Source organism: Macaca nemestrina, chromosome 8, assembly GCF_043159975.1.
Source record: "Macaca nemestrina isolate mMacNem1 chromosome 8, mMacNem.hap1, whole genome shotgun sequence".
Lineage (NCBI taxonomy): Eukaryota > Metazoa > Chordata > Mammalia > Primates > Cercopithecidae > Macaca > Macaca nemestrina.
This window is the reverse complement of record NC_092132.1, coordinates 46239711-46252104: the sequence shown is the minus strand read 5'-3', so window position 1 is coordinate 46252104 and position 12394 is coordinate 46239711. Positions and strand designations below refer to the sequence as shown.

The window sequence follows — 12394 nt, the reverse complement described above, 5'->3', positions numbered from 1 at the left end:
TTGAATGTTGACTTTCTGAAATAAGACAGTCAGACACGAATAGAGAAAAAAAGAATAAAAAGTTATGAACAAAACCTCTGAGCAATATAGGATTATGTAAAGAGACTAAATATATGATCCATTGGTGTCCCTGAAAGAGATGGGGAGAATGGATGCAACATGGAAAACATATTTCAGTGTATGATTCATGAGAACTTCCCCAATCTAGCTAGAGCCAATATTCCAATTCAGGAAACGCAGAGAACCTCTCTGTGAAGTAATATACTTCACAAGAAGATCATCTCTAAGACACATAATCATCAGATTTTCCAAGGTCGAAATGAAAGAAAATATGTTAAAGGCAGCTAGAGAGAAACGTCAAATCACCTTCAAAAGGAAGCACATCAGAACAAAAGTGAATCTCTCAGGAGAAATCCCACATGCCAGAAGAGATTGGTGGTCACTATTCAACATTCTTAAAGAGAAGAAATTCCAACCAAGAATTTCTTATCTGGTCAAACTAAGCTTTGTAAGTGAAAGAGAAAGAAGATCCTTTTCAGACAAGCAAATGCTGAGAGAATTTGTGACTCCCGGACCTGTCTTAGAAAAGCTCCTGAAAAAAAGCACTAAATATGAAAAGGAAAGACCATTACCAGGCACTATAAAATAACACTTAAGTACACAGAACAGTGACATTATAAAGCAACCATACAAACAAGTCTCCGTAGTAAACAGGTAACTTAATGATGACAGGGTCAAATCTACACATACTAATACTAACTTGAATGTAAATAGGCTAAATTCTCCAATTAAAAGGCACAGAGAGGCAAACTAGATAAAAAACCAAGTCCCAGTGGAAGGCTGTCGTCAAGAGACCCATCTCACATGCAGTATGACACCCACAGACTACAAATGTCAGTTTGGCCAAATTGATTCATAGTAGTGGTTTTGTTTTTAATTCTTTACTTACGTTCTATTTGTTTTATCAGTTCCCGAGAGAGGAGTATTGAAATCTTCAGGTTTTCGATTTGTCTATTCCTGTTTTCAGTTATGTATTTTAAAAAATGTATGTATTTCGGACATCTGTAGTGCCTACAAACTTAACCATGTTATCATTATGAAAAAATCTCTCGGTCGGGCGCGGTGGCTCACGCCTGTAATCCCAGCACTTTGGGGGGCCGAGGCGGGCGGATCACGAGGTCAGGAGATCGAGACCATCCTGGCTAACACGGTGAAACCCCGTCTCTACTAAAAATGCAAAAAATTAGCCGGGCGAGGCGGCGGGCGCCTGTAGTCCCAGCTACTCGGGAGGCTGAGGCAGGAGAATGGCGTGAACCCGGGAGGCGGAGCTTGCAGTGAGCCGAGATCGCGCCATTGCACTCCAGCCTGGGCGACTAAGCGAGACTCTGTCTCAAAAAAAAAAAAAAAAAAAAAAAAAAAAAAAAATTCTCTCTATATCCATGGTAATAGTCTTTGTTCCAAAGTTTACTTTGTCTAATATTAATGCATGACTCTTTTTTGATTAGAATTATGTGGTGTTTCTTTTGCTGGTTCGTTTACTCCTTCATGCTCCTATCCCCTTTATTTTTAACCTATCTACTTTATATTTAAAGTGGATATATAATTGGTCTTTTTTTTTTTTTTTCAATATAATCTGAGCATCTCTTCCTTGAACTGGTATGCTTAAGTGTTTCAGACTTAACATAATACCATCTTTTGGGGTTTAGTTCTAGTATCTTGCTGTTTGTTTTCTAGTTGTCCCATCTATTGTTTGTTTTCTTTTTTTCTTTTCCCAACTTTATTTAGATTGATTCCGTTTCATCCTCTCTATTTCATTCTTATTCCACTCTGTCTCCACTATTGCCTTTATTAGTTTTACCTTTTAGTTTTATGGCTTTAGTTGTCCTTGGTTTTACAGTTTACATCTTTTACTTATCACAGCTATCTTCAAATAATGTCATTCTGTGTCATACATTGTGTAAGAACCTCCATTTCCCTCTTCCTATCCTTGGCTATTGGCATTATGCATTCTACTTTTACATATGTTATAAACTCTGAACTGTGTTGTTATGATTTTTGCTTTAAACAGTTAATTCTTAATCTTGTTAGAAGATGAGAATGTTTCTTTCTCCTCCTCCTCCTCCTCCTCCTTCTTCTTCTTCTTCTTCTTTTTTTTTTTTTTAAATTCACCCATATATTTACCATTCCCAGCACTCTTCACATTTCTTTGTGTAGAGCCACAAATGTTTCCATCTGGTATCACATTCATTTAGCCTGAAGAATTTTCTTTAACATTTTTTTGTAGTACAGATATGCTGGTGAGGAATTCTTCCCAGTGTTTAGTCATAAAAAAGCTCTTTTGCTAACATTTTTAAAAGATTTTTTTTCTGAATTTTGGATTCTAGGCTGACCGTTTTTCCTTTTTCTTTCTGCATTTCAGTCATGTTATTCTGTTGTCTTCTGTTGTGCATGATTTCTGATGAAGAGTCTGCTTTCATTTTCTAGCTTTGTTTCTTTACATGTGATGTGTTTTTCTCCTTAACACTAGTTTTCAGCAATTTGATTAAAGAAACACGTGATGTGTTTTTCTCCTTAACACTAGTTTTCAGCAATTTGATTAAAGAAACACGTGATGTGTTTTTCTCCTTAACACTAGTTTTCAGCAATTTGATTAAAGAAACACGTGATGTGTTTTTCTCCTTAACACTAGTTTTCAACAATTTGGTAATAATGTGCCTTGCTGTGTTTTTAATTCTCTTCTGCTTGGGGTTTGTTGAACTTCTGGGATATTTGGGTTTATAGTTTTCTTCAAATTGCTTGATAGTGTCCCACATCCCACATCCCATTAAAGCTTTGTTCAGTTATTTTAGTCTCTCTCTCTCTCTTTTTTTTTTATTTTTTATTTTTTGAGACGGAGTCTCTCTCTGTCGCCCAGGCTGGAATGCAGTGGCATGATCTCGATCTAGGCTTACTGCAGTCTCCGCCTCCTGAGTTCAAGCAATTCTCCTGCCTCAGGCTCCTGAGTAGCTGGGATTACAAGCATGCGCCACCACGCCCAGCTAATTTTTGTATTTTTAGTAGAGACCGGGTTTTACCATGTTGGTCAGGCTGGTCTCAAGCTCCTGACCTTGTGATCCGCCCGCCTTGGCTTGCCAAAGTGCTGGGATTACAGGCGTGAGCCCCCGCGCTGGGCCTATTTTAGTGTTTTATCTTTCCTGGTCCTTGATTTCCTGGGAACTCCTCAGAGACTAGTCAGGTAGTGGGAGAAGAGAGGGAGGCGTTTGTTCCTACATTTTTGTCTTCTGCATGTATGATTGCAAAGTAGTTTGCTGGTGTCTCATGCTATGCCTGGTGGCTTTAGGCAATGCAAATGAAACTGTGCCTTGAATTGGTCTCCATAGCAGTGGCCAGAATACGAGATAGGGTGAGAAGCTTTTTAGGTGATATACAAGAGATGTTCTGTACTCTCCATGTGTGGTTACAGTTGGGAAAATGACAAATGATGGAGGGTTTGTGAGGTTGAGGAAAGAGCAGGTTACAGTCTACTATAGTAGCATCCTGATTTTTTTTGTATCTATCTTTTGTTTTATTGTTCTTCTATTTTATCTTGCACGCTTAATTAACCTTCAGTATAAACTTGTTGCTCACAAACATATTGAAATATTTCCTTACTTTGAGGCTTTGTTATTTAGAAAATTTAATTACGTAATTCACTTTATTCATAGACAAAACCAAATGAATAAGGGATCAACAAATTAGATATTCCAGGGCAGAAATTTTAAAAATGATTTTCCATGTTACTATCAAGTACAGTCTGCATATAATGTAAATACTTCATAAATACTTCTGAGAGAAAGGATTAGGATAGAGGGCTGTGGATCAGGTTGCCTGGATTTAAATTCTAATTTTTCCTTTTTTTAGTAGTATGACATTTGATACCTTAATATATCTGTGTGTGTCTTGGTTTTCCCATTTGAAAAACTAGTATAATGATAGTACCTCCCTCATAGAGTTGTTATGGCAGGATTCAACGTGTTAATAGATAAAAGAAATTTAGAACAATGCAGATTTGCTAGTAAATCCTTTCTAAGTGTTAACAAGCACTATTTTTATTTTTACTTAGAATGATTGCCTTGATTATGTAGTAATTGCTTGAGCAGTGTATGTGTAGGTGAATATGTGTGTATGGATATCATTCTAGTTTGTATTTTTATATTTTATTATTCAGAGTTCCTGAAATAGTGAAACTTAAAGTTAGCAGAATTGCATATCTATTTTGTTTAATCACATTTTAAAATACTTTGGATGTATACCCTTTCTTCCCTTGCAACCTAAGTCATTTACTATTTTGTTGTCTGTAAATACTGTTTATTCTATTGTGATTCTTTCTGTTTGCTTGTGCAGGACCAAAAGATCTCAGATTGCTATAACTGAAGGTATATTTGAACTTCCAAATCTCACAATTCAAGCTACAAGAGCACAGACACTTCTCTTGCAAGCAATATATCAAAGTTGGTCTCATCTTGGAAGTGTCAGCTCTTCTGCAGTGATTGAAGCTTTGATAAATGAAGTCTTCCTAAGTATAGGTAAGAGCACAATCTTTTTGATAAGTATATGGAAAATTTGTGTTAGAGGCAATTAATATTTTATTATGAAAATCATATGTCTAGCATGGTCAACTTAAATTGTAATACGTTTCTGTGAATGTAGATATTTATAGTTTATGCTTAAAATCCAGATTATGAGTTAAGCCATCCAGTTTTATTTCCTTGTACCTATTTCTGCATGTGTTTCATAATTGCAAAAGATTATTTTTCACCAGCTTCTTGTATAATTTACCCTTTGGATAACTTTTGAGGGTATCAATGTATGTGTTTGAAATGATAACCAAATTATAAGTACAGTATTTTTTATTATACTGGTAAAATGAAATAAATTCTTACTTGTAATACTTGGTTAGTTTGGTAAACAAATTTTTTCGTGTGTGTGTTTGAAAAGCATTAATCTGACACCCTTAATGAGTTAATTAACTACTAAAAATACAAATTTCTGCTTTGATGTCACTATAAGAGATATCTTCTTATCATTCAGTTTGCATGTAAATAAAAAATTATAGAAGCTTTTTAAAGTTGTTTCAGTTCAAAATAATAATATTTGTCAGTAACATGAAAGTAGTTTTTAAAGGTTATAATTTAAGTGTAATTATGCTTAAAGTAACATTATTTTAAATTTATCTGTTAAAATAAAGCGACTTTTGTTCTTATATGATGCTTTTGAAGGTTTTAATTTCAGACCTGACATACAAATTAGAGTTTTCTTATTTGGCCTACCCATTAACTAATGTAAAATACAGGTTGATTATCCCTTTTCCAAAGTGCTTGGTACCAGAGTGATTCCAATTTCAGATTTTTTTCAGATTTGGAATATTTGCCCTTACATAATGAGATATACTGGAGTTGTGACTCAAGTCTAAATATGAAATTCATTTGCATTTCATTTACATCTTATACACATCTTCTGAAGGCAATTTTATACAATATTTTAAATAATTTGTGTGACTTAATCACATGAGGTCAGGTGTGGAATTTTCTACTTGTATCATGTCAGTGCCCAAAGAGTTTTGAATTTTGGAGCATTTCAGATTTGGGGTTTTCAGATTAGGGATGCTCAAGTTGTAGTAGTTCTGGTACTGGCTTTTAGCATTATATAAAGAATAACAAGATAAATGTTGCAGTAGGCTAGAGGTTCTTCACTTGGAGCTTATGAAAGGACTTAAGAGTTTTCTGAATCCCTGGAAGTAGCATGCAAATTTTATTGTGTATATAAACACACACACAGACATACATATTTGTATCCTCTTTTTGAATTGAACTTACTGCTCCTAACTGAAACTTTGTACCCTTTGAACAGCATCTTCCTATTACATACCAACCCCCACTCCATTCCGCCTACATTTGGTAACCACCATTCTACTCTAACCACCATTCTACTCTCTACTTCTATGAGTTTGACTTTTTTAGATACCACATTTAAGTGAGATCCTGCAGTACCTGGCTTATTTCACTTAGTATAATGTCCTCCAGGTTCAACTGTGTTGTCTTAAACGACAGATTTTCCTTCTTTTTTTAAGGCAGAATAGTAATCTATTGTGGATATATGCCATATTTTCTTTATCCACTCATCCCTTGATGGACACTAATACTGATTCCATATCTTGGCTGTTGTACAGTGAACACGGGTGTGCAGATATCTCTCTAACATGATTTCATTTTCTTTGGACATATACCCAGAAGTGGGATTGGTGGATCATATGCTAGTTATATTTTTAGATTTTTGAGGAACTTCCATACCATTTTCCATAATGGTTGTACTAATTTTCTTTTTTCTTTTCTTTTTTTTTTTTGTTTTTTTGAGACGGAGTCTTGCTCTGTTGCCAGGCTGGAGTGCGGTGACACGATCTCGGCTCACTGCAACATCTACCTCCCGGGTACAAGTGATTCTCCTGCCTCAGCCTCCTGAGTAGCTGGGACTACAGGTGTGCGCCACCACACCCAGCTAATTTTTTGTATTTTTAGTAGAGACGGGGTTTCACCGTGTTGGCCAGGATGGTCTCTATCTCTTGACCTCATGATCCGCCTGCCTCAACCTCCCAGAGTGCTGGGATTACAGGCGTGAAGGTTGTACTAATTTTCATTCCCACCAATGGTCTTCTCTTTTTCTCCACATCCTTGCTAACACTTACCTTTCATCATTTTGAAAATGGCCATTCTAACAGGTATGTGGTTATATCTCATTGTGAATTTAATTTACATTTCTCCATCAATGATGTTGAGTATGTTTTCATAAACTTGTTGGTCATTTGTATGAACCATTTAGATGTTGGCCATTTGCATTGTTCATTTGTCACCATTTGTCATCTGTCGGCCATTTGTCACCTTTTGAGAAATGTCTGTTCAGGTCCTGTGCCATTTTAAAATTGCGTATTCATTTTCTTATTATTGAGTTGAGTTCCTTAGATATTTTGGATAACAACTCTTTATCAGAGGGATGGTCTGCAAATTTTTCTCGCAGTTTCTGTGTTCTTCCTTCGTTCTGTTGTTTCTTTTGCTGTGCAGAAGTTTTTGTTTGATGCAGTTCCATTTTTCTGTTATTGCTTTCATTTCCTGTGCTTTCAGGGTTATAGTCAATGCCCAGACCAATGAAGCTTTGTCTGTAAGTTTCTTCTAGTAGATTTACAGTTTCAGGTCTTATATTTAAGTCTTTAATCCCTTCTGAATTGGTTTTTCCTCATGGTGTTAGATAAGGATTCAATCTCATTGTTCTGCATGTAAATATCCAGTTTTCCCAGCAGCATTTATTGAAGAATCTGTTCTTTCCCTATTGTATATTCTTGGCATCTTCATCAAAAATCAATTGTCCGTAAATGTGTGGGTTTATTTTGAATTCTGTCTTGTTTTGTAGGTTGATGTGTCTGTCTGTCTTCATGACAGTACCATGCTGTTTTGATTGCTATAGCTTTTTAGTATAAAGTCAGATAGTGTGATTTTTTTTTCAGCCTTATTCTTTTTTGTTTAAGATTGCTTTGGTTCTTTGAGGTATTTTATTCCGTATGAATTTATGGATTTTTTTTACTATTTCTGTGAAAAATGACATTAGAATTTTGATAGGGGTTGCATTGAATCTGTAGCTTGTTTTGGGTAACATGGACATTTTAACATTAGTTCTCTCATTTCAGTAGAACAGAACACCTTTCCATTTATTTGTGTTTTTTTTTTTTTTTTTAGTTTTTTTTTTTTTTTTATCAGTGTGTTATACTTTTCAGTACATAGATCTTTCATATCCTTGGTTAAATTTATATCTATGTATTTTTGTTTTTGCTATTATAAATGGGATTGTTTTCCTAATTTCTTTTATGGATAGTTTTAGTTTTGGACATGTTAATGCATAAAAATGGTACTGATTTTTACATGTTGATTTTGTAACCTACATCTTTACTGAATTCACTTATCAGTTCTAAAAGTTTTTGGATGGAGTCTTTAGGGATTTGTTTTTTTTTTTTTTTTTTTTTGAGTTGGAGTCTCCCTCTGTCACCCAGGCTGGAGTGCAGTGGTGTGATCTTGGCTCACTGCAACCTCTATCTCCTAGGTTTGTAACTGGGATTACAGGCACGTCACCCCACCGGGGTAGGTTTTTTGTATTTTTAGTAGAGATGGGGTTTCACCATGTTGGTCAGGGTGGTCTTGAACTCCTTACCTCAAGTAATTCACCCACCTTGTCCTCCTAAAATACTGGGATTACAGGTGTGAGCCACTATGCCTGGCTGGGATTTTTACATATAAGATCATATTGTCAACAAGTAGAGACAATTTAACTTCTTTTTTTTCTATTACAATACCTTTTATTTCTTCCTCTTGATTAGTTTTTCTGAATAGGACTTCCAGTACTGTGTGGAAAAGAAGTAGTGAGAGTGAGCATTCTTATCAGGTCACTATCTTTAAAGATTTCAACATTTCACTCTTCCATATGATGTTAGCCATGGGCTTGTTCTATATGTCCTTTATTGTGTTTGGGTACATTCCTTCTATACCTAATCTGTTAGTAGTTTTGATCATGAAAGGCTGTTGAATTTTGTCAAATGCTTTTTCTGCATCTATTGGGATGATGATATGACTTTTGTCCTTTATTTTGTTAATGTGGTGTATCATATTTATTGAGTTGTATTTGTCAAACCATCCTTGCATCCCGTGGATAAATACCACTGTATCATGGCAAAAGATTATTTTAATGTGTTGTTGAATTTCATTTAATATTTTGTTAAGAATTTTTACATCTATGTTCGCCAGAGATATTGGTCTGTAAGTTTGTCTTCTTGTAGTGCCCTTTTCTGGCTTTGGTATGAGGGTAATGCTAGCCTTCTAAAATGAGTTTGAAAGTATTCTCTCTTCAGATTTTTGGAAGAGTTTGAGAAGTGATCAATGTTAGTGGTTCTTTAAATGTCTGGTAGAATTCATCCAGTCCAGAACTTTTCTTTGATGGGGACTTTTTGTTACTGATTGACTCTTCTTACTCATTATTGGTCTACTTGTATTTTCCATTCTTTCGTGATTAAGTCTTGATAGGTTAAATGTGTCTAGGAATTTATTAATTTCTTTTAGCTTATCCAGTCCATTGATGTAGTGTTGTTCATAGTAGCCGCTTATGATGAGTCTACATATTTCCATTGTTTCTATCAGCTGTAATCTCTCCGCTTTTATTTTTAATTTTATTTATTTGAGCAGGCTCCTTTTTCTTAGTCTATTGAAGGGTTTATCTTGTCAAAAATCCAACTCTTATTTTTATTTTTAAAATTGTTTTCCTAGTCTCTGTGTATTTCTGTTTTGATATTTGTGATTTTCTTTCTCCTGCTGACTTTAGACCTTTTTTTAATTCCTTGAAGTATAATGTTTGGTGATTTATTTGAAATATTTGTTTTTTTATTTAGACATGTATTGCTGTAATCTTCTTTCTTAGAACTACTTCAGCTGCATTTCCTAGGTTGTGTATTTTGTGTTTCCATTTTCATTTGTCTCAAGATACTTTTTGATTTCATCTTTACCTGTTGGTAATTTAGGAACATGTTGTTTGATTTTCACATATTTGTGATTTTCCCCAAGATTTATTTTTGGGGTGGTGAAAATATTCTGTAATTATATAGTTGTGATGGGATTCATAACCTTGCATTAGGTTGATACAAAAGTAATCACCATTAATTTGAATGGCAAAAAACACGATTACATTTGTACCAACCTAATATATATGGTAAAATCCATTTAATTACACACGTTGAAAAAATGAGGGTTATGTTATATGAATTTTGTCTTCAAAAAACGTTTTAATTTGATGATTATTTAAGTAGACTATGTTATTGCCAGTCTTTTGGCCGTTATTTTATATGGATTTACTATTCAAAATCTTACCTTTTTGATGCTAGCCCATCTATAAGTTAACTCTACAGTAACATCTTCCTTGGCATTAGCACTTATCACTGTCTGAAACTGTCTAATTCATTTATTTGTTTATTTGCTAAATTTCTATTTCCTGTGATGTTTTCTTCAGAGTATTTTTTGGTTTATTGTCTCACAATATTAATGTATTTTTAAAATTTAAAATTTTTATTTTTGTTAATTGGCTTAGATAGCCTGAACATTCATATTAGTAAGCTCATGAAATAATTTGCTTTTATAATTTTTTTTCCTAGCCAAACCTATTCCATTTTTACTTTTCTGAATTTATGAAATGGACTGTGCTATGAAAAAGCATTTTATTTGAAATTTCCTTTTCTACAAATATTCTGTGTTTAAAAGAATGCTGGCATATGTATTGAAAAATTCATCAGGCAAGTGACAACAGATTGTTATTTGTAACCTGATGTTCTGTCATTTAGAAACCTAAAATTAGTGGGACTAATTTTTGCATAGTGAGGAGTTGAAGAAATTAAAATGATGTTAAGACGTTTCTTTGCCAAATAATTTTATTTTTATCAAATGAAATACCTACAAAATTTATAACAGATTAAAGAGAAACCATCAGCTAAGACAGTTTTAAAAAGCCAGATTTCCAGGTGGCCAGTTTTCTTGTCTTCCCCCACACGACCCCCAAAAAACAAAACCTCATTCTGTGCTTTGTATTCTTACTGAGTGCTTAAAGGATTGTGCCTTCAAATAGTTCTATCTAAAGATCCAGGAAATGTGTATGTGTATAGGGTGTAAAGTTTTAGCATTTTATTATTTTGCATCTGAGGACTCTCATTACACAGTACTCAACACTGTTAAGCTTTGTTTAATATGTTTTGTGTAAGTATGTGATCCTTTGCTTTACGACTAGTTTCCATTTCCCACATTAATAAAGAGATTATACAAGTTGTGTACATTTTTGGATCTCTCAGACTTAGGTTCTGATAATGTGTGAAAGAAGAACTATTATTATTATCATTATTATTATTATATTTTTTGAGATGGAATCTCGCTCTGTCACCCAGGCTGGAGTGCAGTGTTGCGATCTTGGCTCACTGCAAGCTCCATCTCCTGGGTTCATGCCATTTTCCTCCTGAGTAGCTGGGACTACAGGTGCCCGCCACTATGCCCGGCTAATTTTTTGTATTTTTAGTAGAGATGAAGTTTCATCGTGTTAGTTAGGATGCTTTCGATCTCCTGACCTTGTGATCCGCCCACCTCGGCCTCTCAAAGTGCTGGGATTACAGGCGTGAGCCACCACACCCAGCCCAGAACCATTATTTTTAAAGTCTACGTTTGACTGTACACCACCTTTCATCATAATCTCATGCCTCTAGCCTACCCTCCTACTTGCTGTCTTAATTCATATTATTGATAGTTACCGACCAACAGTATCTAGTTTTTTCCTGTGTATGGCTTTTTCTTCTATCTGGAACCCAATTCTGTTTGATTACATTCTCCTACATTTTCCTCTCTTTGAGTACTAGTTTTATTTTAACACTAGTCTTTTTCCTTGAATTTAACACTATGCTAATTACAGTCTACTTGTACTTCAGAAAAATTACATTCTTTTTTTTTTAAATTTATTTTTTATTATTATACTTTAAGTTCTACGGTACATGTGCATAATGTGCAGGTTTGTTACATATGTATACTTGTGCCATGTTGGTGTGCTGCACCCATCAACTCGTCAGCACCCATCAACTCATCATTTACATCAGGTATAACTCCCAGTGCAATCCCTCCCCCCTCCCCCCTCCCCATGATAGGCCCCGGTGTGTGATGTTCCCCTTCCCGAGTCCAAGTGATCTCATTGTTCAGTTCCCACCTTTGAGTGAGAACATGCGGTGTTTGGTTTTCTGTTCTTGTGATAGTTTGCTAAGAGTGATGGTTTCCAGCTGCATCCATGTCCCTACAAAGGACACAAACTCATCCTTTTTGATGGCTGCATAGTATTCCATGGTGTATATGTGCCACATTTTCTTAATCCAGTCTGTCACTACTGGGTACATAACGAAATGAAGGCAGAAATAAAGATGTTCTTTGAAACCAATGAGAACAAACATACAACATACCAGAATCTCTGGGACACATTTAAAGCAGTGTGTAGAGGAAAATTTATAGCACTAAATGCCCACAAGAGAAAGCAGGAAAGATCTAAAATTGACACCCTAACATCACAATTAAAAGAACTAGAGAAGCAAGAGCAAACACATTCAAAAGCTAGCAGAAGGCAAGAAATAACTAAGATCAGAGCAGAACTGAAGGAGATAGAGACACAAAAATCCCTTCAAAAAATCAATGAATCCAGGAGCTGGTTTTTCAAAAGGTCAACACAATTGATAGACCACTAGCAAGACTAATAAAGAAGAAAAGAGAGAAGAATCAAATAGACGCGATAAAAAATGATAAAGGGGATATCA

General features: G+C 34.9%; 1 protein-coding gene across 9 annotated transcripts in view; it reads left to right on the top strand.

Annotated features, from left to right (window-relative positions):
* LOC105476071 (vacuolar protein sorting 13 homolog B) overlaps positions 1 to 12394 on the top strand; it is an 859286-nt gene that overhangs the window by 172222 nt on the left and 674670 nt on the right. For all 9 annotated transcript variants that reach the window (XR_003016738.2, XM_011731700.3, XM_011731704.3 and 6 more), the window contains one exon: positions 4384 to 4565. Coding sequence is in view for 8 of the 9 variants with exons in the window: in XM_011731700.3 (XP_011730002.2) it covers positions 4384 to 4565 (182 nt within the window). In the remaining variant the exon portion in view is untranslated. The remainder of the gene's footprint in view (positions 1 to 4383; positions 4566 to 12394) is intronic.